Source organism: Scyliorhinus canicula, chromosome 2 (assembly GCF_902713615.1).
Source record: "Scyliorhinus canicula chromosome 2, sScyCan1.1, whole genome shotgun sequence".
In the NCBI taxonomy this organism is placed as follows: Eukaryota; Metazoa; Chordata; class Chondrichthyes; order Carcharhiniformes; family Scyliorhinidae; genus Scyliorhinus; species Scyliorhinus canicula.
In genome coordinates this window covers 228429685-228457235 of record NC_052147.1, presented here as the reverse complement: position 1 = coordinate 228457235, position 27551 = coordinate 228429685, and the positions used below count along the sequence as shown (strand labels likewise).

Below are 27551 nucleotides of genomic sequence, written 5' to 3'. Positions count from 1 at the left end.
AGCTGGTGACTGAGATCTGTTTACTTCTTTGCCCAAAATTTTGAATCAATTAAAACAGGAACAAACAAATTCCTGTTCAGAGCATTTTTGCAAAATGCTTTTCGTGGAAGTTTGACTTCCTGTTAAGAGGGTTAGAAATTATGTTTAGAAAAAGAAGTAGATCCGTAATTCATTTTTAACTGGCAGTGACACTGACCTAGGTACAATAATTCTAATGAAAAAATGATTCAGAAGTGTTAACTTTCCTTGATCTAAGTCGGGTGCACATTTACTCATGTTCGGTCAGACAAAAACTCACTGAACCACAATGTCTTTAGATTACCAGCACTGCATGCATCATTCCATCAAGTACTACTAAGTATAGGTAATCTGAAGCTCCATGTGCGAAAAACATTGTAGTTTATTTTTCTGCACCATCAAATCAGATGATTCTGTAACTTTAGTTCACTTACATTGCCTATGTCAAAAGTGCAAAATATGCAGTTTAAGTTGGCACTAGCCAAATAGTGTATTAGTATTCTGCATGTTAATTTCACTAGACTTTTGCCTTCAGTTTTGGCCAAATGAATCAACTTAGAAATCCTCTGCCAGCTTTGGGATTCTGATTCAGCTTCCCAACTGTTTTCCTACAGAATGGTTAAAATAGTAAGATTTCTTGTTGCAAATCTTAAACCTTGCATACATGATCAACACTATTTTTACTTTTAATTTTTAAAAAATGTATAAACGCAAGTAGAAATGCATCAAATATGCTGTGGATTGTATACAGTGGGTGAGCTGAAACAAGAGTTTATTTAAAAAATGCAAGAAGCTAATGCTGAACTTAAAGTCATCTGATGTTTAAAGTGCTGGATGATCAGAGGAAAAAAGAAAATACAAAAAAAAATCATGTTATTTAGGTGGATAAAGAGACTTAATAATTTTTAGCCATTGTTTAATTTTTACATTTAAATTTTACAGCAATGAGTAGTCATTAGGTTTCATGTACAACAAATTGGTCTTACAATTCTCTTCTCAATGAAAACTGGTCTGCTTCTGGCATAGAGCTGTAATAATAACCAGATATGTTAGGCTAGATAGGCGGCAGAAGGGATCACACCTTTTGTGAACTTTATTGTTAGTCATTAACAAAGAAAATGAAGAACACTCAGGCTAGAAATGAATAACACAAAACACATCTTTACAATTGCAACACTCCTAATGTGCTCAGCTAAGTCCATTGCTCAGATCCCTATGGTAATATCACACAGGTTAACCCATATGGACTTAAAAGATGCTTCAAACTTTCAATGATGATGGGAATAAGTTACAAGCTCTATGTTTAATCAGAAAATAGTTCAGCTGAAATTCTTACCCAAATATACATAGAGTTATTTTTATAAATGTTTGTTTTCCCAGAAACTTAAGAATATGTCACTAACAATGGTAAGATGTATTGTATCTGCACCATTTTAGTAAAAATATTATTTGTGTTAATAGTATTTGTTTTTTTGTTAACACTTGACAGATATTTTGAGTACTTAATTCAAATTTATGTATTTTGTTTTCCTAGATAAGCTATATGTAACAGTGACCAAAAGCCACAATATGTCTTATATAAATATTTTCAATCTTCTCACAGAAATGGCTGGATTATGACCATGGAGGTGCGTAGGGGGAGTTGGCCTTAACACTCTAGGACTTTGTCCCAGTTACAGTAAACAGAAATCAGCAAAGAATGCATAATAAAGCAAGTCTAAGAGTCCAGGCATCCATTAGTCTGTTGTAACAGTGACACCCAGAGGAAAATATTGCTTGATTGACAGCTTTCTTTCTTAGACCACTTTCTCACGGTTTATTTACACAAGATAAAGAGGTGCCAAGTGACAATAATGTGACATAGTTACTATGGGGTTAATTGGTTCTATACTAAGTATACTGGGTAAATGACCATTCAAATGCCAGAGGCTGGCACACAGGGTATACGGGGCAATTGGGGGGTGGGTGGAGGTTCACATGTTATTATGGTGGGCATGAGGGGCCATTTAGGATGGACCGAGGTACAGAGGTTGACATGGAGGTTATGAGAGGCCATTTGGGTTCGATGGAGGAGATATAGATTGGAATAGGGTCATGAGTGGCCAATGGAGTGGATGGAGGGGCAAAGGTTGGTATGGGGGACATGGATAAGACCTTTTGAACTTGTCTTTTAAAATGCTCTGCCATCCGGATTTGATTCATGACACATCTGAAGAACCGTGAACAACAACTCATTGAAAAGCTGGTCCCACTCCACAAATATTTCAGAGAGCCAGGCAATGTCTATCCTTGCAATGGAGTGCAGGGTGCGACTTTACATCCCGCACCAACCTGCAGCCTTATCACGCTTTAACAAAAATTGGATGTCCTGGGAATGGAGGTGGAAATCCTAGATTCTGGTTTCCGACTCCATGAAAATCTATCCATAATGTCATGCAAAAGGTTTAATCATTTATTGAAACTTGCGAGTTACACACCTTTCATACAGGAAACCTTGGACTTGATTTTCCCAGCCCTGTCGAGACAGAGTTGGAACTGGAGGGGCTGGAAATATAGAGGGGAGCCACATCTTAGTGAAATGCAAGGCAGAATCTGTCCTGTCCATGGGTCTGTTATTGGCCATGGATTTCCAGGATCAGTTCAGTTGCCTATACCACGGAGGCAAGAAGCCAGTTAAGATGATTGAGGTCCCAATGTCAGCGATTTTGCTGCCTCACCGCCATTTTGCTGCCAGTGGAGTGACCCCTGACACATGTGAAAGCCACTAACTCAACAGGGGCAGAATCCCTGCAGCAGGCTGGGGATCTCTGGAGCTGGAACTCCACATCTCAATCAGGGGCGGCATAGGCAAGGCCCAAACTAATCCTCTGACGGGCTTTCTCCTCTGCTCCAAGAGGCCTTAGTGTCATCCTCAATTTTAAATCTCATACATCTCCAGTATTTACAGACATGGGGCGCGATTCTCCCAAAGGGAGACTGAGTGCCGACGCCGGAGTGAAACCCGGAGAGTTACTATGGGGGGCTAGGAGCGGCATTTCGTGAATCTCGGCCGCCGGGTCTTGACGCTTGCGTCAAAGCGGCACGCCGAGAATGACGCGGCCGGCGGCGCCTAAGTGATGTCAGCCGCGCATGCGCCGGTTGACCGGCTCCGACCCGCGCATGCGTGGTTGCCGTCTTCCCCTCCGCTGCCCCGCAAGACGTGGTGGCTTGATCTTGCGGGGCGGCAGAGGGGAAAGAGTGCGTCTCTTAGAGACGCCAGCCCGATGATCGGTGGGCACCGATCGCAGGCCAGTCACCTCACGAGCACGCCCGTGGTGCTCGATCCTCTCTCTGCCCCCCACAGGCCCCACACTTACCTGTCGCGCGATGTTCACGCCGGCAGCGACCAGGTGTGGTTGCCGCCGGCGTGAAATGGTCGGGGTCGTCAGGCCGCTGCGGAGAATCGCTGGTCGCCGTGGAAAACGGCAAGCGCCGATTCTCCAAGCGGTGTGTCGCTAAACGCGGCACGCCATTTTGGGGGGGGTGGGAGAATTGCGGGGGGTACCAGGGCGACGTGTCGTGATTCGCCCGGCCCTCCCGCGATTCTCCCACACGGCGTAGGGAGCAGAGAATCGCGCCCATGGTTTACAGGTGCTATGCCTCTGAATGATAGTAGACTAAGAAGGACCAGGTGCTGCTCTCAAACATCAGGGGCGCGATTCTTCCAAAGGGAGACTAAGTGCCGACGCCGAAGTGAAACCCGGAGTGCTTTACTCCGGCGTTGGAGGCCGCTCCTCGCCCCCTATTCTCTCCCCCCCCCCCCCCCCCCCCCCAGCGAGGGGCTAGGAGCGGCGTTGCGAGAAACTCGGCTGCCAGGCCTTGACGTTTACGTCAAAGCGGTGCGCCGGGAATGACACGGGCAGCGGCGCCGAGGTGATGTCAGCCGCGCATGCGCAGGTTGGCCGGCTCTAACCCGCGCATGCGCGGTTGCCGTCTTCCCCTTCGCTGCCCCCGCAAGACATGGCGGCTTGACTTTGCGGGGCGGCGGAGGGAAAAGAGTGCGTCTCTTACAGACGGCGGCCCGGCAATCGGTAGGCACGAGCGGAGAATCACGCCTCAGTTCCTTTTCTATAATCCATATTTGTTCAGTTTAGGATAAATGAATGTCCAAGAGCTGACAAAGCCAAGTACAGAGCAGAATCCGTGTTAGTACCTGGGGGGCGATTCTCCGCACCCGCGGAAAATCGCGAAGTTGGCCGTGAAAACGGCCTACTTTTGCGACGGCCCGACACGGCCCATTTCCCGAGGTATTCACGTCCGGGAAATGGGCTAGGATCGGGACCGCGTTAATCACGTGCGCGATGACGCCGGAACGCGGCGACGCTACGAACACGCCCACGTGACGCCGCCCGACGCTGTAAAAAGGCGCGGGCGAGCACAGAAACTAGGCAAAGATGTCGGAGCTCAGGAGAGCAGCCCCGCGATTCGTTGAGGCTGACGTGGAGATGCTGCTCAAATCAATCGAGCAGAGGAGGGGCATTATCTGCCACCCTGCCAGCGCGGTGCGCCAGGCCTGGCGTGAGGTGGCTGCTGCCGTTAGTGCTGTGGGGCAGACCCCTCGCTCTGCAGACCAATGTCGCAAGAAGATGCACAACCTCACCAGGGCTGCCAGGGTAAGTGCCAAGAGGGTGCCCCCGGGTGACAACCATCCCTCCCCCCTTAACTTAATCACCCACCTCCCCCCCGGCACGGGGGGTGGAGGGGGATTGGGGCAGAGTGAGTTGAGGGTGGTTCACAAAGTAGTCACAGACCCAGCGTTCTGGCCCCCGTGGAGAGATGCAATGGTCTTATTACAACTTGACCCCCAAACTGTGCCAGTATCTGAACGGACTGCTGATACCTGCCGTATTGTAATGATATACCTATGCCCCCTCCCCCAACAGGACAAGACCACTCACAACACCCGTGAGCGGAACAAGACTGGAGGGGGTTCGCCCATCCTGTGCCCCCTCACCACATTTGAGCAGAGGGCACTGGACCTTGTTGGGGGATCTGCCACCCGGGAGATCGCGCAATGCGAGGTTGGCGGAGCTGCAACAAGTGAGACAACCCTGCATGACAAAAAAAAACCCCTCCCCCATCCTCTGTCCCTTCACACACCCTGCCCACTTGGACACCTCCCCCATCCTCTGTCCCTTCACACCCTGCCCACTTGGGCACCTCCCCCATCCTCTGTCCCTTCACACACCCTGCCCACTGGAACACCTCCCCATCCTCTGTCCCTTCACACACCCTGCCCACTTGGACACCTACCCCATCCTCTGTCCCTTCACACCCTGCCCACTCGAACACCTCCCCCATCCTCTGTCCTTTCACACACCGTGCCCACTGGAACACATCCCCCGTCCTCTGTCCCTTCACACCCTGCCCACTGGGACCGTCCAGCGCCATGCCGAGCGAATCTAAATAACCCGTTTCATTCTCTTCCCTAGGACGTGATGCCGAACGACCAGGACCGTCTACCTCCAGGCAGACACAGGCATCTGCCCCCACCTCACCCAGGGCCGCACAACAGAGGGTGCCCGATCAGCGGGGAGTCCCATCCTCCCCAACCGAATCTGTGGAGCAGGACGCCCAGAGGGCGGCGACAGAGCAAGAGAGAGAAATGGCCCGCGAACGCCCTGCGGCCTCTCAGCGGGCCGATGATATAGAGGAGGCGCCAACCCAAGAAGACCTCGAGCTTGCGGCACAGCTATCTCCCACACCATCCACCATCCCAGAGACACTCACCCCGGCTGGGCTATTTAGTGATAAGGCTCCTGGGTCACAGTCTGGGTCGCACATCACAGCTGAGCAGGTACAGCAGGTGGAGGTCGGAGCAGCCGAGGGCCCGGACGGGCGGAGGCCAGGCCAGGCCCAGCATGCAGCTGGCTCCCAGACGTTTTCCAAGTTCCTGGACTTTCTCAACCCACCCGCACAGCCGATGCATCAAGAAACCCAGGGAAACAATGATGGGATGAGGGCTGTCTTCCAGACTCTGCAGACGCTGTTAGAGGAGTCGAACCGCGTCCACGAGCAGGGAGTGGTGCCGCTCATGGCAGCAACCCAGGCCGACACCGCACGGGTGGCATCCGCGGTGGAGGCAATGGGTCAGGTTATGCAAGGCGTTGGGCTTAATGTGCACGCGTCATCCTCGGCCCTGGACAGGGTTGCCCTCTCACAGGCAGCAATGCGCCAGAGCCAAAACGTCATTGCCGGCGCGCTGCGGGCCTTGGTCGAGTCTCAGCAGGTCATGGCCCAGTCGCAGCACGCCATGGCATAGTCATAGCAGTCGATGGCACAGTCCCAGAATTCGATGGCACAGTCCCAGCAGTCAGTCGCGGAGAGCATCAACCACCTGACACATGTGCTGGATGGTGTCGTGCACTCACAGGTTGAGATCGCACAGTCCCTGGCGGGAATGTCTAACTCCCTGGACTCCGTCTCTGCAAACCTTCGGATCCTGGTGGATATCGTTGCAGGCCTCCAGGACTGGCAGCGCCAGGTGTCGGTGGCACGACGGGGCACATCCCCGCTCGCACCTCTGTCCCAAAGTGAGGCCCGGGGGCCACCGAGCTCCCCGAGGGAGGAGGAGGTTTTGGGGCCCGTCCTATTAACTCCATCACGGGACGTCCCGGAATTCTCGGCCTCTGGTGCAACGGGTGGGCAGCAGGCAGAGCAGGGTGGCACAACGCCACATGAGACGCCCACAGAGCAGCCTGGCCCATCAAGGCCGGGTCGCCCCAGGAAACGCTTGCCGAAGGAGAAACGAGTCGAAGGGGGCGATTCGCAGCAGTCCGCCTCCACTCCTGCTGTATCATCTGGGGAATCACTTAGACGTAGTGGTAGGGTCCGTAAGGCAACAAAGAGAGACACTGAGTAAGTTGGCACGGGTGAAGGGCACAGTTTAGTTGTAGGGGCTAGGGCACCTGTAAATTTTTGTTCACATTAAACGCACTGTTCCACCTTACTTGTAATACCGTGTGATTGCTCCACAGTCACAGGAATCGTGATGGTGACCGAGTGTCGCTGGGGTTGACGAGCGATGAAACTTCGGTGCCGGGTGTGCAGTCCCTTCCCCCCCACCCCCTCCCACAGCTAGCCCACGCGGGCACGTGATGGCGTGTCCGTGACGATCTCAGCGGCCACCAAGGTGGATGGTTCAGCTATTGCCATGGGTCAGACTCTGTCTAACGATTCTGAGCTCACAGCTCTTCGCAGTGCGGGCTGTCATCATTCCACATGGCACTGATCACACCCGCTGACACAGCCATCAATGTTGTGCCATACCGTCTGGACCCAGTGGTAAGGGTGATGTCGAAGTGGAGCAGTGTACACTGAGAGGGGGTGGGGTTGTGGTGGTGGCAGTTGTGTGTTGACCCTCTGCACGACTAGCGATGCAGGTGGTGGTTTGGGGTTCAGCGGGGACGTCGCATACGACGCGTGAACCGTGCTGCTACCAAGGCGTCGCGTGCCCGCCGTCCTCGCCGGGTCCGTTGTGCCGCCTCCTGGACATCACCAGCACCAGGGCCGTGTCTGCGTGCTGCGCCCGCCACTCCGCCAGCCTCCTCCTCCTCCTCCCTCTCCTCCTCCTCCTCCTCTGTGCTGGCACCACTGCCACTTGCTTCTCCCTCCGCCTCCTGCAGCAGGTCATCTCCCCTCTGCATCGCGATGTTGTGCAGCGCACAGCAGACCACAACAATGCGAGCGACCCTGTCGGGTTGGTACTGCAGGGCCCCTCCGGAGTGGTCCAGGCACCTGAATCTCATCTTCAGGAGGCCAAGGCAGCGCTCCACCACACCCCTGGTTGCTGCATGGGCCTCGTTGTATCGGGTTTCCGCATTGGTCTGAGGCCTCCGTATAGGCGTCATCAGCCAAGACCTCAGCGGATAACCCCTGTCGCCTAGCAACCAGCCCCTCAGCTGGGGGGGGACGTCCCTCAAACATCGCAGGGATGAACGACTGCGCCAGTATGTAGGAATCATGCACACTCCCTGGGAACCATGCACAGACGTTCATGATCCTCATGTGGGGGTCGCATACCACCTGGATATTCATGGAGTATGTCCCCTTCCTGTTTGTGAACACGTCCCTGTCCCCTGCAGGCGGGCGCATGGGGACGTGAACACAATCGATTGCCCCCTGCACCATCGGTATCCCGGCCACTCTAGCAAATCCACGAGCTCGTGAGTCTTGAGTTGCTCGGTCCTCGGGAAAGGTGATGTAGCGGTCCGCGATGGCATAGAGGGCGTCGGTCACATCCCGGATACAGCTGTGCACCGATGACTGGGAGATCCCGGAGAGGTCCCCGCTCGGAGACTGGAAGGAGCCGGTTGCATAGAAGTTAAGAGCGACCGTCACCTTGATGGCAACCGGGATCGCGTGTCCTCCCCCCGTTCCACGTGGGGCAAGGTGCGCCGCGAGGTGACAGATATGTATCACCGTCCGCCTACTCAGCCGGAGTCTCCTCTTGTCCGTCATTGTTAGGAAAGAGATCCAGGCACGGTACACCCTCGGCCTTGGTCGTCGCCTCTGGCGCCGTGGCTGCACCCTCACTCTCTCCTCTTCCCCCTCCTCCTCCTCCTCCCCCCCATGCTGCTCGACGACTGGCAACTCCTCGGCCCTTCCCTCTGCTGCTGCAGCTGGCCCTGCATCCACTGCGGGTTGTGGCTGTGGATGCTGCTGCATCTCCAAATGCAGTGCAGCGGCCCCAACCACTGCGCAGAACATAGCCGTTCTGTTCACAGACATTGTGCTAACCTACAGAAGGGTGGTGGGGGGCAGAGAAACGGGACATGTTAGACGGAGGTTAGTCGACACCTCGGCAGCCACCTGCCACGGGATACCTGTGTGTCCCGGTGGCCTGGTCGCGCTGCTGACGCGTGGGCAGCCTAACCCCTGGTCACTTTCTGCATCCAACGAGCAGTTAACTACATTCTCTTCACCGGTGCGTCAGTGGCCTGTGGCCGTAAGCCACAGGGGAACCAGCGGCCGTGTCCTCGTGACCGGCACGCCATGGCATGGTGGCAGACATTTTCTAACGGGGTTGGACGGGTCAATCGCTCACTCTCTCCCTACCCCCCCCACCCCCACTCCCCCCCCTCGTCTCCCCCCTCCGTCTCCCCCACTCCCCCCCTCAGTGTCCCCCACTCCCCCCCCTCGTCTCCCCCCCTCAGTGTCCCCCACTCCCCCCTCGTCTCCCCCACTCCCCCCTCCGTCTCCCCCACTCTCCCCTCAGTCTCCCCCACTCCCCCCCCCCCGCTCTGGACCCCCCTCCCGTTCTCGGGGATGCCTTCCCCGGTTGTGGCCAGACTCCAGCAGTGCGCTGAGCGGTGCGCTGAGCGGTGCGCTCACCTACTCGAAGCTCTCGTCAGCCAGCACGACTGGTTGACGAACTTGAAAAGCAGGTGTGTTGGTCGGCGTGAAAACAGTGCGTGATGACGTCGGGACTTCGGCCCATCCGGGCAGGAGAATAGTGGGGGGCCAATAAGTAGTGATTCTGGTCGTGTCGGGGGCGCTTTCGAGGCCTTTGCCGGGAATCCCGACGTGTAGTTTGTGCGGGGTTCAGAGAATAGCGGGAGGGCATTGGACCTGTGTCGCCGTGAAAATTTGTGCGGCCCGCTATTCTCCAAACCGGCGTGAGTGCGGAGAATCGCGCCCCTGATGTCCTGACATTGCCTGTTTTTATCTGCTGCTTTGCGTTAACATTTGTGAAATAAAATTTAAATCTTACTGGGTTTCTATAGCAACCAGCTATCATTTTCTCAAAATGTTGCAGTGTTAGGCAAATGACTATCCATGACACCATAAACTGTATGCACCCCTGTATGGGGATGTTGTCAATTTAACACCCACCAAGAAAATATAATTTTCTTACTTTTAATTTACTGTTCTCAGCGTTCACTTAAATCTGGTTTGAAGTCTGAATAAGTGTTGCAATTATTCAAGAAAAACAAATATCAAAGTTAACGCAAAGGTTAAACTGCATCACTTGTAAAATATTCATGAAATATACACGTACAAGCTGATCTGATAGAAATACAAAAAACAGCCTAACCACAACGCTTTGAACTAAGGTTTCTTGTGAAATTCTTATGCTTTTCTCTGTATCACTTCCCAAAGTAATCTCATGCTCAAAATTGAATTTGATTTCAAAAGCCAATTTTTATTGCTCTGTTTTTTTAAATCAATCTATAATAATGTAAACCCATTAGATCTTTTTAAGATTGGGTAATTACTAATATTGCTTTATTAATTGGTGCACCCTTCTAATTTAATTGACAATCTGCCATAGAATTCATTCTCTATCTTGATTAGCACATACAATTTGGACCTGACTCTCTTTTGGTTTCCTTTATTTTTGCATCTTCCTGTCCTTCCCTCAAATGCTCCAGTTTCAATTACTGCTTTTTGTCTTTTAATATATTTATTCATGTCTAGTCTGATTTTGTCCATCAGTTGCTGTCTCTTCTTATACATGACCTTGAAATCTCTGGCTATTTACCCATCCATTGCCATTATTGGACACAACCCTTTCTTTCTAGTTGCCTCTCAGATGAAGAAAAACTATGGCTAAGAAGAGCTGGATTTAAAGAACTGCACCTTACAATTCTGATCGCCACACTACCAGAAGGATGCTTTGGACAGGGTACGGAAGAGGTTTACCAGGATGTTGTTTGGTCTGTGGGTATTAGCTATGAGTAACGGTTGGATAAACTCGAATTGTATTCAATGGAACGACGGAGGTCGAGGGGCAACCTGATAGAGATTACAAAATTATGAGTGGCATGGACAGGTGGATAGTCAGATGCTTTTTCCCAGGGTGGAAAAGTCAATTATTAGGGGACATAGGCTTACGGCACAAGGGTGAAAGTTTAGAGGAGATGTGCAAGGCAAGTTTTTTTTACATAGAGTGTGGTGAGTGCCTGGAACATGCTGCCGGCGAGGTGGTGGAAGCAGATAGGATAGTGGTGTTTAAGACGCATCTTGCCGAATACATGGGAAGAGGGATCCGGACCCCAGAAATGCAGAAGGTTTTAGTTTACACAGATATCATGATCGGCGCAGGCTTGGAGGGTCGAAGGACCTGTCTCTGTGCTATTCTTTGTTCTGTGTAAAGGTAAAAAGAGTAAAGATTGGAGCAAAATTGTGGGAAAACGATATTTTGCAAGTCCAGAAAATGTGGCAGTCTGCTCAAATCAAAAATGGTATTAGCGTGGTGTGACTTTCAGATATTCGAATTTGGGTAGAGCAGGCTAGTGGTAATGGTATTCAATTAGTAACTCAGCAATTGTAAGTTGAAGCTCTACCACGGCAAGTTATGAATTGAATTCAATAAGTTTAATAATTTGTGGACTAGCACCAGAGAAGTAGCTATAACAAAGCTCCTGGATTGTCATTACAGCCAATTAATTCTCTAATGTCCATTGTGGTATGAAACGTGCCACCCTATCACACTGTGGATGACATCATTCCTCAGAATCATCAATAAATACTGCTCTGCCAGTTTTCTCCACATCTCACCAACAAAGTAAAAATACATTCTCAATGATTGCCATGTGTTGCATTTAGTAGATGTTCTAAATATTACAAGAGGGATATATTTGAACAAATCAATTAATTATTAATAATACATGAGATTGTTGTTGCTTCTGGACTGGTTATTCGTGTCTAATATATTCAAGTGCCCACAAGTTCCTAAGAACACAAGAATGTGTACCTATTGTTGTGACAAAATGTATTGTACGCACAAAATTAACATTTGTATTTAGTACACAAATAGCACATGATCACATAAGTATCTAAGAGCAATTACACCAGAGAAGCTATTTTGCACTCATTACTGTTGCTTCCAGAGATGTGCAGGTTAGGTGGGGTAATGGAGTTAGGGCAGGGGAGTGGGCCTAAGTAGAACGATGCTCATTGGGAGGGTTGGTTCAGAATCGATGAACCGAATGGCCTCTGACTGCATTGTAGGGATTCTATGGATTCAAAGTTCTTACAGATGTCTGGGTTTAGGCAAGTAGGGTGTGTAGGGCAAGAGTTTGTGTTTCATGTTGTTCAAATTGAGACACCGTACTATACTCCCTACACACACACAATTTTGTTGTGGCAAAATTTGGCTCCAACTCCATCTAAAAGTTTGCTGATGACGCGATAGGAGTGGGTTGGATCTTGAACAACGATGAGTCAGAATACAGAAAGGAGATAGAGAACCTAATGGCGTGGTGTAATGACAACAATCTCTCCCTCAACGTCAGCAAAACTAAGGAACTGGTCATTGACTTCAGGAAGCGAAGTATCGTACACACCCCTGTCTGCATCAATGGTGCCGAAGTGGAGATGCTGACTGCTTCAAATTCCCAGATATGCACATCACCAACAGTCTGTTCTGGTCCAGCCACACCGATGTTACGACCAAGAAAGCACAACGGCGCCTCAGGAAACTAAGGAAATTCGGCATGTCCAAATTCACTCGTATCAATTTTTTACAGATGCACCATAGAAAGCATCTTATCTGGCTACATCATCGCTTGATATGGCAACTGCTTGGCCCAAGATCATAAGAAACTACAGAGAGTCGTGAACGCAGCCCAGTTCATCATACGAACACACCTCCCACCAATGACAGTATGACAGTATACTCTTTTCGCGGCCTTGGGTAAGTGGGCAGCATAATCAAAGATCCCTCCCATCGGGTTTTTCTCTTCCAACCTCTTTCATCAGGCAGGAGATACAAAAGTCCGAGAACACACACAAACAGATTCAAAACAGCTTCTTCCCCGCTGTTACCAGGATCCTGAATGACCCTCTTATGGACTGTAAAGTAAAAATGGGAAAATGTAATTTGAAACATGGAAGTCTGGCAAAACCCGACCTGAGGGTACATGAGAAAATGTAGGAAACAATCTCACGAAGGGTTAACAGCAGCATTAAAATAAGTTTTGAAATGCAGATAGCCTTTATCAAACAAGCATTAAGAAAATAGCTTGTACCAGCTCATGCTGTAAAACTGATGCAAGTCTTCCAAGTTAAAGCAGATTGGGTTACATGGAGAGAAACAATATTTTGCATCTTCTTTGAAGTTCATTATTTTAGTAAGCAGTTATTAAAGAATTGCCAGGGTCTTCAGTTGAATTAGGTGACAAATGTTTAGGTGTGAAATCCTGCTGGCACAGCTGAATACGGGAAGCCGGAGACGATGTGTCCACGAGAGCACAAGTTAACACCAAATCGGGGTCAGAGTTCTGACAAGCTACGGGCACTATTTGGTAATAAAGCAACTTTAGAAGTGACAGGAACCAGATGTAACACCCCACTAGGATCAAAGCACCTTTGAACATTACATGGGAAAAAAATGTAATCAGAGTTCGATGAACTAAAGTCATGCTCAACATGAATACGTAGTCGTGTTAGAAGTAATTAAGATTAAAGGTACACTGAACAGTCAAGAGCAAAACGAAGTTACTTTACGATAATGTAATATAAACTTAATAACTGCTAGAAGGGCAATATAAACCCTAAATAGGTAACAGCAAGCCGAGTCAGCTCTCATAGCTGCCCTCGGTCATGGGAAGGATAGAACACAGAAACCGAGCAGAATAGCAAATCCATCAGGAGGAAACCAAAAGCTAAAGAAGATTGTCAAGGCAGACCTGAAGGTCTAACAACTGACCAGGAGGATCCAAACAGAAAATCTTTTTCTGCAAAACAGTGATTTCATCTTTTCAAAGAAAAAATATAATAATAACCTGAAACGGTGGTTATTACAAAGTCTACTTTACTTACTTAGCAACGCGGGACCCAGGATCTATGCTACTAAGTGGTAAGCAGATAAAATCTTTTATGAAGATATGGGTTATACCGGGGAATAACTTGAAAATTTAGATTGACCCGAATAGCACCCACCTAAATCTGCATAAGAGTCAGTGAGTGAGAATCCCTGTTCACCATTTAGAATGTCTTATTGACACTTTTTGGTATAGGGGTAATTCTAAGAATAGTGGTGAGTTTTTACTTCAGGACTGAACTGATCTTTCCACGCATTTTCTCTACTGAGTAGCACTATGTATGCTTCACCCGATATGGTGTCTATGTATTTACATTATGTATCTATCGTATGTCCTATGTTTTTTTCATGTATCGAATTGTCTGTCTGGACTGTACGCAGAACAATACTTTTCACTGTGCCTGGGTATATGTGACAATAAACCCAAATCCGACTATGGAGATAATTTTAATTTTTGTCAGGTGAAGAACAGTTGATAGCGAATAATCAGTCCATTTTATACTTCATCCCTATTTTTCCATTCAAAAAATTCAAATGGGCTGGATTCTCCACACCCTCGCCCCAAAATCGCGGGGCGGAGAATCCATGTTCCTGCAAGAAATCGGGACTGCCGCGGCGGTCACACATTCTGCGGGCCCCGAAAAGCGGCGTACTCCAGAAGCCCGCACCGACATCCTCCGCCCCCGACCGGCCGAAGTCCCGGCTGCATGGAACTAATGTGCTCTAACCGGTCAGGATACTCGCGTGGCGGATTGGAGACCAGGGGGGGTTTCATAGGAGGCTGAGGAATGTTCGTGCCGGGGTTGAGGGTTGGGCACACAGCCGATCAGGGGGTCTCCATTGTGGGTCTAGCTCCGCGGTCCGCCATTGAGCACAGCGCGGCCGCTGGAGGCCGCCACCATGTGGCGGGGGTGCGGGGCCCGTATCTACAGCAGAAGCTGCGAGATTTACTCCAGGTCCCTGATAGCCCCCTGCAGGGCTGTGAATTCGTGTCCCTTTGATCCACGATTTTCAGAAGTAAAACACGACCGTTTTGACGCCGGCGTGGGGACATAGTCCCAATAATGGAGAATCCAGCCCCCTGTGCTTGGATTATTCAATAGCTTGTTCTGGGGACTCTTATGCATGACCAGTTTCCTTGCATCATCTAACAGACTGACCTGTAATATATATTTTTAAGAAAACCAGCATGATAATTCTCTTAAAATATTTAAAACAGTTTTCTGCTAACATTCTGAGCAGTGCTGTTACATTGCGACATAATTGGTTCCATTTCTCTGGTTTAGAATAGCACTCAGGGACTCTGTTGTAATACAACGAACAGCTTATAACCATACCTTGTAACCTGTGAAAAAGATCTGCTGGCATTTTATTAACGTATTGATAATTGAGTATTCCATTCTAATGCTACACCATTCCACACAAATATTGAAAGAGAAACAACCTATCTACAATTGTACAATAAGTAGGTCAGGATTTGATTTTGTGCACTCCAGAAATTCTGAGAGTCAGAAAGTGACACAATGCCTATTTTCCACTCTAATTAAAAGAAAAAAATACATTCAAACTGCACACCTAGGTAACAGAAAGATTGAAAACTATGTACAGTTTAAAATATTTGGTATGCAGAGTAGTCACTGCACTGATTCCCATTACAGTCCGAGAGCTTTAAAAAGTTTTGGGAAGTCTGATTAAATTACTCAGCTGCTGAAGTATTTTAAAGTGGAAACGTTAAAAGGCAGTGAGGTGTAGGAAAGAGAATCCCAATGTTTTTATTGCTGAAGGCCAGCAGAGGAATAATGGGACACACAAGTCTAAGTTGAAAGAATAGAAAGTGCAAAATAATATGGCAAGATTGAGGGTATTATAGAGACAGAGCAGATGTTATCAAAGAAGACTTTGTAAAAGAGTATAAAATGTTTGAATAGAGTGCACTTGAGAACAGAATGCTAGTTCCAGATAGTAATGACAATAAATAAACTGAATTTAGGCTAGGAAAGGTAGATGATAAGTGGTAGGCTGTAGAATCCGAGCCAGGAGGTGAAGTGAAATGGATGAGTTTCAATAACAGTGGAGGTGAGATAGAGGAACCAGTGTGTGATCTTAGACAAGCAGAAACAAATGGCCGTTGCAACCGGCAGGGTCTGAAGTTAGAAGCTCAACCGAAAAGATCATCAAGTTACCCAAGGAAACAGTCTTCATGTTTACAAGTTGATTAGCAGCACGCAAATTGGAAAGAAGCCAAGGACATCTGCGTGGATGCAGCAAGTGGCTATGTTGAGAGAGATATACTGAGGACAGTATGTAGGAGAGATGGTGCAGCAGAATTGAGTGGCTGAACATATTGAAGGCTGCAGAGATGTGGAGGACAACAAGGAGAGATAACTTATCTTAATGATAACCTAAAAGAATGTAATCAACAATTTTGGCTCAGGCAGTCTCACTGTTATGGACAGGATTCACACTCGACTGAAATGACTGAAGGCAACAAAGCTGTTGAGGGGAAAGGAAAAATAGAAGTGGAGTTTTAGTTAGAGACACTAGTGAAACGAAAGTTGTGCTTTTGAGGAAGGGAATAATAGTAGCAGTTTAGGGTGAGGTGCGGCAGAACAATGCCTGTGAATCATCAGCCGCTGATGATGTCAGTAACCACGGAGTCAAAGCAACATAGTTGAGTGATTAAGACTTAGACTGGGTGGGATTCAGGAAGCCATAAATTAGTTTTACAGGACATGAGTCTGATGAGAGCAGACTTGAGAGAAGCTATCGAGTGTTGTGGGAGTAGAGGAGAAAAGAAGTTAGGAACCAACCAATGCACTAATTTATGTAGAAACCATCTGGTGGATTTTTATTGGTAAGTCAAGTAAATCAATGTTGAGATAAAGATAGCACTGTATTGTAATATAGAGGGCAGTACGGTAGCATTGTGGATAGCACAATCGCTTCACAGCTCCAGGGTTCCAGGTTCGATTCTGGCTTGGGTCACTGTCTGTGCGGAGTCTGCACATCCTCCCCGTGTGTGTGTGGGTTTCCTCCGGGTGCTCCGGTTTCCTCCCACAGTCCAAAGATGTGCAGGTCAGGTGGATTGGCCGTGATAAATTGTCCTTAGTGTCCAAAATTGCCCTTCGTGTTGGGTGGTGTTACTGTGTTATCGGGATAGGGTGGAGGTGTTAACCTTGGGTAGGGTGTTCTTTCCAGGAGCTGGTGCAGACTCGATGGGCCGAATGGCCTCCTTCTGCACTGTAAATTCTGTGTATCTGTGTGTGTAATATGTAAGTACTTACTCTCTGCACTATCCTTAATCATATAGGATTTTGAGCATTATAAAGAACTGATGAAAACAGAAGCATGGTTATACTTGCGTGTTACTTTTAGTTTATTGTAATTGTATATTATCATGACTCAGTATTAGAAATACATAGAATTAAAGATATTTTCTCATTTACTGTTGGCAATTCTTTAAAAATTAAATTAAACGGATTAAAGCATATTTGGAAACATATAACTATATTTCTCAAAATCGCATTGCCTTTTCTTACTTTGTCACGGATTTTAAAACAAATTGTAACAATAAACATACTAGAGTAAGTAATTTATATAATTTTAGGCTGGGTCACTTTCATATATTCTTTATATATGCGAAAAATATTGACTCTAACAGTCTTACCTTACTTGAAAGATCGTACAATATATAACTGTAGTTCAACTGGATTTATTTAATGCAGCAGAAAAAGAAAGTATCTTCTTACCTCTTTGCTTCCTTCCATGTCTGATTCACTGGTAAAGTCTTCCGTGTTTAAGTTTTCAAAGTCTGATTCTCCCGCAGCTATTGGTACAGTAACAGTGAGACTTGGATTGTGAATAAAGGACATGTAGTCACTTTCGTCTGCATTGTACTTCCCCACACTACTGCCTATTCCACTGGTAGTGCAATTTCCATCTTTATGATAGTCAACCTCCTTAGTGATTTCAACTGTTGTGTGATCAGTGATGTATACGTCCTTCTGGTTATGCAAGTCATCAAGAGGTTTGATGTCTTCTGTGACTTTCCTCCTGATAAAGACTGTGTGAAAAACTTGTCGCACATTTCTTTTTACATAATCAATGCCTCTCTGTATCCTCCCCATAGCAATCTGTAAATTATTCATTTCACTGTCATCATCTGTAGCAGCAAGGTTGTCAGCACTGAACGAGCTCAGTAACAAAGCCAAAAATAAATTCAATACCTGGAGATCAAAAAGTATAAACATATTCACTTTTTAATAGATCCTGTACATTCATACATAAAACAGGCAACATAAAGTGACTCCTCTTTTTATTTCCAGATTTCCATCCTCTGCAGTATTTACTTTTCATTATTTTAGGTACATTGTAGTACATGTAATACTTGCCCGATGAACAATAATGAACATATATTCAAGGGGCTCTCTTCTACCTTCTTTACCCAAACCTTAGCAACTATTCGGAGAAGCATGTATTTTTAAATTATTTTACAAAGAATCTTCAAATAGAAAATGCTACAAATTATTACAATCGTAATTTACACAATGCACTATTAGTAGTAGCCAACTTAAATCATTTTTATTTTTCACTTACTATCCTAATCATAAAAATTTAAAAAAATATTTTGTTACCTACCACAAGATTACCAATTACCATGACCATCATAAAGACGACGAGGCACATAGACGGACCAGCTACTTCCATGCAGTCCCACATTGTCTCAATCCATTCTCCACACAACACACGGAACACGATTAGAAAGGAATGAAAGAAGTCTTTCATGTGCCAGCGAGGCAGTTTACAGTTCTTGTCAATTTTACAGACACACTCCTTGTAGCTTTTACCGAAGAGTTGCATGCCCACCACAGCAAAGATGAAGACAATGATGGCTAACACCAAAGTCAAGTTGCCCAAAGCACCCACTGAGTTGCCAATAATTTTAATCAGCATGTTCAGTGTTGGCCATGATTTTGCCAATTTAAAAACTCTGAGCTGAAAAACAATGGTTCATGATAAAAATTATTATTCAGCATATTAATACGTTACTCAATAGTTCCACCATTTTATCTTCTAAAGTTCTCACATCTATCTCTTTTGAGAAAATCAATTAAAATGTTATATGCAATTCACCAAGGACAAACATAAATCAAACAAAGTGTAAATTCAACTATTGGAGCATGAAAATGTAGTCTTATAAAACAGGTTTACAAAAAAGAAATTATAATTACCAATCGGAAAGATCGCAGCACAGATAGCCCTTCCACATTAGAAAGACCAAGTTCCATTAGACTGAGACTCACAATGATGCCATCAAAAATGTTCCATCCTTCTTGGAAGTAATAGTAAGGATCCAGGGCTATAATTTTGAAAATCATTTCACCAGTAAAGATACCAGTAAATACCTGAATGAACATATGCAGGTTATTGCTTTTTTTTCTCACATTTGACTAAAAATTGTATACAGTGCAATTTCTGGTTTCCAGTTCTCATAGGATCAGTAAATATATTAAATTGATTGAGAAACTGAAATTGTTTGAGGATCTCAGTGGCCTTCCAACTGTAGGATAAGTACATTCATATTCACCTCACATTCCAGGCAGCCAGTGTCTACTAATTTTAATGGAAAAATGGCTTTATGGTATTCAATCATGCTTTCAATTTTTGAATGTATCTTCTACTTTTTCTCATTTTGTTATTTACTGTTTGGAACCTGGGTGTTGCTATGGTGCTTTTAATGTAGACATACCACTTAAAATAAATAGATTAATATTTTTGCTGAAAGAATGGATTTTTTTCAATTTGAACTGAAGATTCTATTAAAGAATCTGATTGTGAAAGAAAATGCCTTTTGCACGTACATTGCCAAAAAGAGAACACTGAAATTAATTGGCACTTGTTTTGCTTTGAATCTTGTTTCACAACCATCAACATTTTTCATAGTTATATTCAATAGTAAGCATAAATATGGATTGGCTAAAGTTCCACAGGTTCACCACTCTCTGGGTGAAGAAATTTCTCCTCATGTCAGTCCTAAAAGGTTTACCCCTTAACCTCAAACCATGACCCCGAGTTCTGGACTCCTCCACAATCGGGAACATTCTTTCCGAATCTAACCCTGTTCGAATTTTATAAGTTTCTATGAGATTCCTTCTCACTTCTCCAATCAATATAATCCTAACTGATTTAGTCTCTCCTAATATGACTGTTGCACCATTTGAGGAATCAGCCTGGTAAAGCTGCGCTGCACTCCCTCCATAATAAGAACATCCTTCCTCAGATAAGGACACCAAAACTGCACACAATACTCCAGGTGTGGCCTCACCAACACCCTATACAATTGCTGTTAAACATCCCTATTCCTATACTTAAATCCTCTTGTTATGAAAGCAAACATGCCTTTTGCCTTCTTTACTGGCTACTGTACCTGCGCACTTATTTTCAGTAACTGATATACGAGGACACAAAGGTCTCACTGAGTCCACCTCTCTCAATTTTCACCCTTTCAAATAATAATGAGCTGCCTTCCTAGTATTGCTACTGAAGTGGTTAACTTCACATTTATCCACATTATAATGCATCTGCCATACATATGCCCACTCACTCAGCCTGTCCAAATCACGGTGAAGCATGTCCGCATTCTCCTCACAGCTCAACCTCCCAACCAACTTTGTATCATCTGCAAATTTAGTTCCCTCATTCAAATCATTAATATATAATATTGGGGTCCTAGCACAGATCTCTGCGGTACCCCACTAGTCACTGCCTGCCAATCAGAAAAAGAACAATTTATTCCAACTCTTTGCTTCCTGTCTGCAAACCAGCTTTCTACCCATCTCAAGAGACTACCGCAATCCCACATGACTTAAGTTTACATGTTAATCTGCAATGTGAGACCTTCTCGAAAGCCTTCTCCCTGGTCAACTCTACTACTTACATCTTCAAATAAATCCAGTAGATCAGTGTGGTAGTCGGTATTAGAAGTATTACAGTACCTAGGTTGATGCTGTAAGATCATTGGTGTGGGAGGTACCTGAGACAGTAAGATCATTGGTGAAGCCTGCCTGCTGGTTCCGCCCAGTAAGGCGGAGTATAAGAGTCTATGTCTCCCTAGCTGCTGCATTCTGTACCTGCGCTGCTGGGGGAAACACAGACTCTTATACTCCGCCTTACTGGGCGGAACCAGCAGGCAGGCTTCACCAATGATCTTACTGTCTCAGGTACCTCCCACACCAATGATCTTACAGCATCAACCTAGGTACCGTAATACCTCTAATACCGACTACCACAATTAGTCAAGCATGATTTCCCTTTTGTAAATGCATGCTGACTGTCTAATTATACCACTGCTTTCCAAATGGTGTGCTATGAAACCGTTGACAATGGACTCTAGCAACTTCTCTACTACTGGCGTTAGATCACTGGTCTATAGTTTCCTGTTTTATCTCTACTTCCCTTTTAGAATAGCCATCTCACATTAGCTACTCTCCAATCTGTAGGCCACTTTCAGAGTCCAAAGAATTTTGGAAAATGACCACCAATTGATCTACTATTTCTGGGCCACTTCTTTAAGTACTCTGGGATGAAGATTATCTGGCCCCAAAAATGTATTCGATTCAATTTCATTAATTTCCCCGAAATCATTTCTCTACTAATACTGATTTCTTTCAGCTCCTCCCTAAAACCTGTGCTTCTCAGAACCTCTAGTACATTATTCATGTCTTCCTTCGTGAAGACTGAAGCAAAGTATGAATTTAGTTCCTCAGCCATTTCTTTGCTCCCCATTATGAATTCTTCCATTTCTAACTGTAAGGTGCATACATTCGCTTTTGTCAACCTTTTTCTCTTTACATACTTCTAGAAACTTTTTACAGTTAGATTTTATGTTTACCGCTAGCTTACTTTCATATTGTATTTTCTCCTTCTTAATCAATCCCTTGGTCCACCTTTGTTGAATTTCAAACTGTTCTCAATCCTCAGGTCTATTGCTGTTTCTTGCCAATTTGTACGCTTCTTCTTTGAATTGAATAATGTCTGTAATTTCCCTTGTAAATCATAGTTTAACCACCATTCCCTTTCCACTCTTGCGCCAAATAGGAATAAACAACTTTGGATTTCAGCTATTCATTCCTTGAATGCCTGCCATTGCATATCCGCTGTCTTTACTTTCAGTAATGTTTTCCATGCCCTCATAACCAACTCATGCCTCATACCATATTAGAATCACTCCAGTGCTGAAGGAGGTTATTCGGCCCATCAAGAGTGCATCGACCATCCGAAAGAGCACCCTACCTAGGTGCATGCCCATGCCCCCAGCCCATCCCCGTAACCCCACCTAACCGTTTTGACACTAAAAGGTAATTTAGCTTGGCCAAACCACCTAAGCTGCACATTTTTGGACTGTGGGAGGAAACCGGAGCACCCAGAGGAAACCCATGCAGACACAGGAAGAATGTGCAAACTTCACACAGGCAGTCACCCAAGGTCAGAATCGAACCCGGGTCTCTGACACTGTGAGGCAGCCGTACCACCCCATCATAGTTATCTTTATTGAAATTGAGGACCCTGGTCTCAGAATCAACTCCCTCACTATCCACCTTGATAAACAATGCCATCATCTTATGGTCACTCATCCCCAAGGTTCTCTCATAACTGGACTTCCAACGATCCATTCTCATTGCACAATACCCAGTCCAAGATGGCCTGTTTCCTTGATGGTTCCTCATCAGAAAGCAATCTCACATACACTCCAGAAATTCATCCTCTTGTACTATGACTAATTTGACTCACCCAATCTATATGCAGATCAAAGTCACCATAATCACTGATGTTCGCTTATCACATGCATCTTTGATTTCCTGTCTAATGCTATTTCCAACATTACCACAACAGTTTAGTGGTCTGTACGTCACCCCGAGCAATGCATTTTGTCCCTTGATGTTTCTTAACTCGACCCATACAGATTTCACATACTCTGTGCTAATATCTTTCCTCCATATTGTATCAATATCCTTTTAATCAACAATGCAACTCCATCACCTTTTCCTTTCTGTCTGTCCTTCCTAAATTGGTTAAAAAAAACATGAATATGCACCTGAACAAAACAACTTTAATTAAAAAAAAAGAGCAGGCCTTCTTATCGGGCACCCTATAGGTTAGGAGATATTGTTTGCAGAACACATACCAAGTTTCCATATGTGAGCACATTTTCAAATCTTCCTGTCATTGGGTAATGTTCCATGGCCATAAAAAGAGTGTTCAGCACAATACAGATTGTAATAGCGAGATCCACAAATGGGTCCATCACAATTAAATGAACAATTTCTTTTATTTTAAGCCAGTGTGGATGGCAGTCCCAGATCAAGTAGGTATTTGCAAATTTATACCAGCATGGGGGACATTTCTGCCGAGATTCTTCAAGTTCTACAAAATGCAAACAAAATACAGTTATAAAAAGATTGTTAAAATGAACAAGTGATTTTACATTACATTTAAGAGCAGCAACAGTAAATGATCACAAAATTAAATGGAGTAGAGCCTGTATTTTCGATATTGCGGATGCAGTTTTGGGCCCAAACACTTGCATACACTTTGTTTGGGCCATGCTGGATGCCATTTTGGGTAGGTTGTTAATGTGGGTGCAGGGACAGATCTTAATATCAATCAGTGTGCAACATGAATTAACGGCAGCATTTTCGAACTAAACTTTCCAACATCCACTTGCTCTTAGTCATGGGTGCTGCATTTATCATTCCACTTAGTCTGTAGCATGAGGGAGATTGAGCAGAGGCAGCACAGGAAAGGACAAGTTATTTTTGATGAAACGAGGAGAAGGAGGGGCAAAAGGGCCTACAGCAGGAAACATTATCCATCCTTGGTCTTCCTGGAGCATTTTGCTTGCCTCAACCCAAGCCAGGAATAATGTGTGCATCGACTCAGTTTTATGAAGTAGGTGCTCATAGAAATCTGCCAATCCTGCAGGCAGACCTGCAACCTCAGAGCAAGGTAAGTACGGCACTGCCAGTGGCTGTAATCCTAGATTCCTTTGGTTCAGAATCCTTTCACACTGAAGCAGGTGACATCTGGAAAATCTGCCAGTTTGCCATACACTATTCGGTAAAGGAGCTGGGTGATGTTCTATATGCCAGGTGAAATGAGTTTGCTGCTTTCTCCTTTTAAAAAAATTATTCATGAGATTTTGGCATTGTTGGCAAGATCAATATTTATTTACCACCCCTAACTGCTCCTGGGAAGGTGGTGGTGAGGCATCCAACCATTGGCCAGACTTCTCCAACACCAATCCTGGGTATGGCCTGTCCCCCTGACACACCAGAACCACCGGAGGTGGTGTGGCACAGTGGTATATAGTCAGCCGATGCAGGTAGAACATACACAATGGTTTTGCCAGATATATCCATGGTACAGGAAGTAATTCACTGCACACACGTGTCTTTGCAGTGTCACATCTAAATGAAAAGATATACGGCAACCACATAGGGTTCCATTCTGTGAAAATGCAATTTATGTGTGGCCATGCTCAGCAGATTGGACAGATGAGTGTCTTCTATGCTGGCTGGTGTCATTCTTGATGAGCTGTGCTACCCTATCCTGCCTGCAGGCCATCATGCGAGGCATTCCACACCTCCAAATTGCCTTCTAAAGTATGTTCAGCACCAGAATGTGAGCTCGTGGCTGCATGGATAAAGACAAGAGTTGCCATTTCTTCCACATCAGTCTCTTCTCCCCTTCCACTTCTTCACCACTGCATGGCTAAGTTGCAGTTCTATTGCATCTGAAAGAAGAAAGGTTCAGGGATATGGTTGCAGTGAGGCAAGGTAAGAAGTACATGTTGGACGGGATTCTCCTTTCTGGAGCCTCAGGGTTCCCCCCCCCCGGTGGAGAATCGGGACTGGTCTCCACTGATGCTGGGAGTGGGCCCAGGTGCATGTCTCTCTCCTTTATCATGCAGATCTATGTATGGTGGAGAGCTAGCCGAATTAGGTTGGAATCCTGGTACAGGGCACCATTTTGACAGGTGGACTGAGCTCGAGGTCCAGCAGCAGGCTCCCATCCCACTAACAATACTAATCCTGACTCCCCCCACTGGACAAGTAGGAGCATCCTCCCCCCCCTCCCCCAACTACAGGAATATGGGCTACCTCCCGTAAGAGTACTCATGCATTAGGTGACCCCCCAAGGCACCCATCTGTCACCCCCATTAGATCCTCCATCAGAGACTCCCCAACAGAGACCCCCATCAGTCACCTTTGTCTGAAAGCTGAAGAGTTGTCAAGGCAATACAGTAGAAGAACACTGCATTTTCACTTACCTTTTCCCAACATCCGCTGCCTTAGACAAATGTGTTTAAAGCAACAGCCGTTATGTGTCAGAGTTTTCTTCGACAACCAAGTACACTTGAAAGGGCTCCAAATCCAGTGACAATTTTTGAAATGCAAATCTTCCATTCAATTTCACACAGCACTACATTTCACTAGCCAGTGATGAGTTTTATTAGCCCAGAGAGTTGCTTGGTGGATTGCGTATCTATCTATCCCCTCACGCTTGAATGCATCTCCAATACTCTGCTTTGAAGCTAATCACAATGTTTATAAACACTCTTGCTGTGATTGACAGTTCCTCACCACATCAAAACCTGTGCTAAACCCGATTTTCGGGGGAAACTCCATTCTTCATCTGATCGGGAACACCGATCGTGACATCTGGCAATGGAAAATCCAACTCATTATACCATGTGCAGTTTGTAAATCAAAAGACTGGGATGGGGTTGAAATGGGATATCACACGATGGATTCAGTCAGAGCATATCTTTGATTGGATCAGCACTGCTGCAGCAAGCTTATACTACAGGGGAGAGGCAAGTTTGTCAGTTACTATGGTGCAATCTGGCCAGGTGTTGTGCCTGTCCGGATAGAATAGATGACAAGGTGTGCAAGCTGTAAGATGTAGGTGCATGGCTTGCAGTGGTGCAAAGTGTGTGAGTCCATGATGAAGCTATAAATGTCAAGTATGAATAATGGTTGATAGAAATTGTTGGTAGGTGAATGAAGAGGGGTGGTTAATTAAATGGTGCGAGGCATTCGTGATTCGCTTCAAAGAATATAGCATCTGAAAATGCATTCACTGACCTTGATCACTCTTGTGAGGTTATCAACTATCTTCCTGCACTGTATCCAGTCTTTGGGACTACAGCTGGAATTGGCCACAATGATTATCTTTTCTCACAAGAGCGAAGAAGGAAGAGAGGTGACGTGATAGAGGTGTACAAGGTGATGAGAGGCATGGATAGAGTGGATAGCCAGAGACTTTTCCCCTGGGTGGAAATGGCTGTCACGAGGGGACATAATTTTAAGGTGATTGGAAGAAGGTATAGGGGAGATGTCAGAGGTAGGTTCTTTACACAGAGAGTGGTGGGTGCGTAGAATACATTGCCAGCGGAGGTGGTGGAGTCATAGTCATGAGGGACATTTAAGCGACTCTTGGACAGACACATGGACAGCAGTAAATTGAAGGGGTGTAGGTTAGGTTGATCTTAAATTAGGATAAATGGTCGGCACAACATCAGGGCTGAAGGGCCTGAACTCTGCTGTACTGTTCTATGTTCTAAGTTCTAAGTGACTTTGCAGTGTCTGTCTGAAGATATTGAAATGCAAATCTTCCATTCAATTTCACACCTCACTAAATTTCATTAGCCAGTGATGACAGTTTTATTAGCCCAGAGAGGTGGGCCTCCTGGTTCCCTATGGTTAATGTCATCTCTCCTCCTGTCCAACTCCTGAATGAAGGCTTCCAGTGTTGTGTTAAGAACCTTGGAGTATGCTCCCTGCCTTGTCATTATTGTGTTCTTTCTACTCGGACACTCTTTGCCAGCCAGCTTCAGCACCTGCTGCAGCCAAAGGAGCAGGTTGGGGTTAAATGATGCTGGCTAGTCTTAAACGATGCGAACCTTATGAGTTTTGGACGTGCTAAGTCCTGTTGCTACTCAACTGTTGCAATCATAGCATTGAGCGGACAGCACAAAATTTTCATGCTGCGTACATTGGAGGAATGGGCGGGATAATCACACATTGTGAGCTCCCTGCCTGATCAGGGATTATGCGATGAAGGAAGTAAACACAGCATGTATTTTGTCACGGAAAACACTTTGGATATTTTTTAATATCTGTAGCTTGTTCGGCAATATTTGTATTTTATGGATGAATGGAATTACAATTGCTGAACGGTGTATTTATTATAATGCTGTTTGAACTATTTAAAATAACTTTTTGACAATTTCCAACAAGTCCATTTTACTTCTTTCGATTTACAATTTCTTCTTTAACCCTCTTGTACTGTGGATAGTGTTTGACACTGGTGTATATTTTCACAGGTTACAGCCACTCTCCAGCATCCTAAATATCCACTTGTTCTGAAACTACCTGACTGGAAATATCAGTTGAATTTGATATTGTCTACACCTTAAAAGCTATTTTTTCAGTCCAGGTTAGTAACTCTTAGTCATGATGTATTGGATAGAGTTTGTTATAATTCACTTTCCTTCATTTTCAACAGAAACTATTTGGTTCGTCAGACAGGAGAACTTAAACCTTGCTTGGCAATGATCTGCATCACACTGTATTCATAGCAAACTTTTCTGATTTTGACAAAAGGCTTAATAATTAAAGACTATAGTCCATGGTAGAAACATCAAACTCTTAGTAGAATTTTC

At 45.6% G+C, this 27551-nt stretch overlaps 1 protein-coding gene across 14 annotated transcripts in view; it reads right to left on the bottom strand.

Moving 5' to 3' along the window:
• scn1laa (sodium channel, voltage-gated, type I-like, alpha) overlaps window positions 1–27551 on the bottom strand; it is a 379612-nt gene that overhangs the window by 130356 nt on the left and 221705 nt on the right. For all 14 annotated transcript variants that reach the window (XM_038789700.1, XM_038789708.1, XM_038789701.1 and 11 more), the window contains 4 exons: window positions 23010–23248; window positions 19057–19230; window positions 18464–18820; window positions 17575–18051 (listed from right to left, as the gene is read on the bottom strand). In XM_038789700.1, coding sequence (XP_038645628.1) covers window positions 17575–18051; window positions 18464–18820; window positions 19057–19230; window positions 23010–23248 — 1247 coding nt within the window. The remainder of the gene's footprint in view (window positions 1–17574; window positions 18052–18463; window positions 18821–19056; window positions 19231–23009; window positions 23249–27551) is intronic.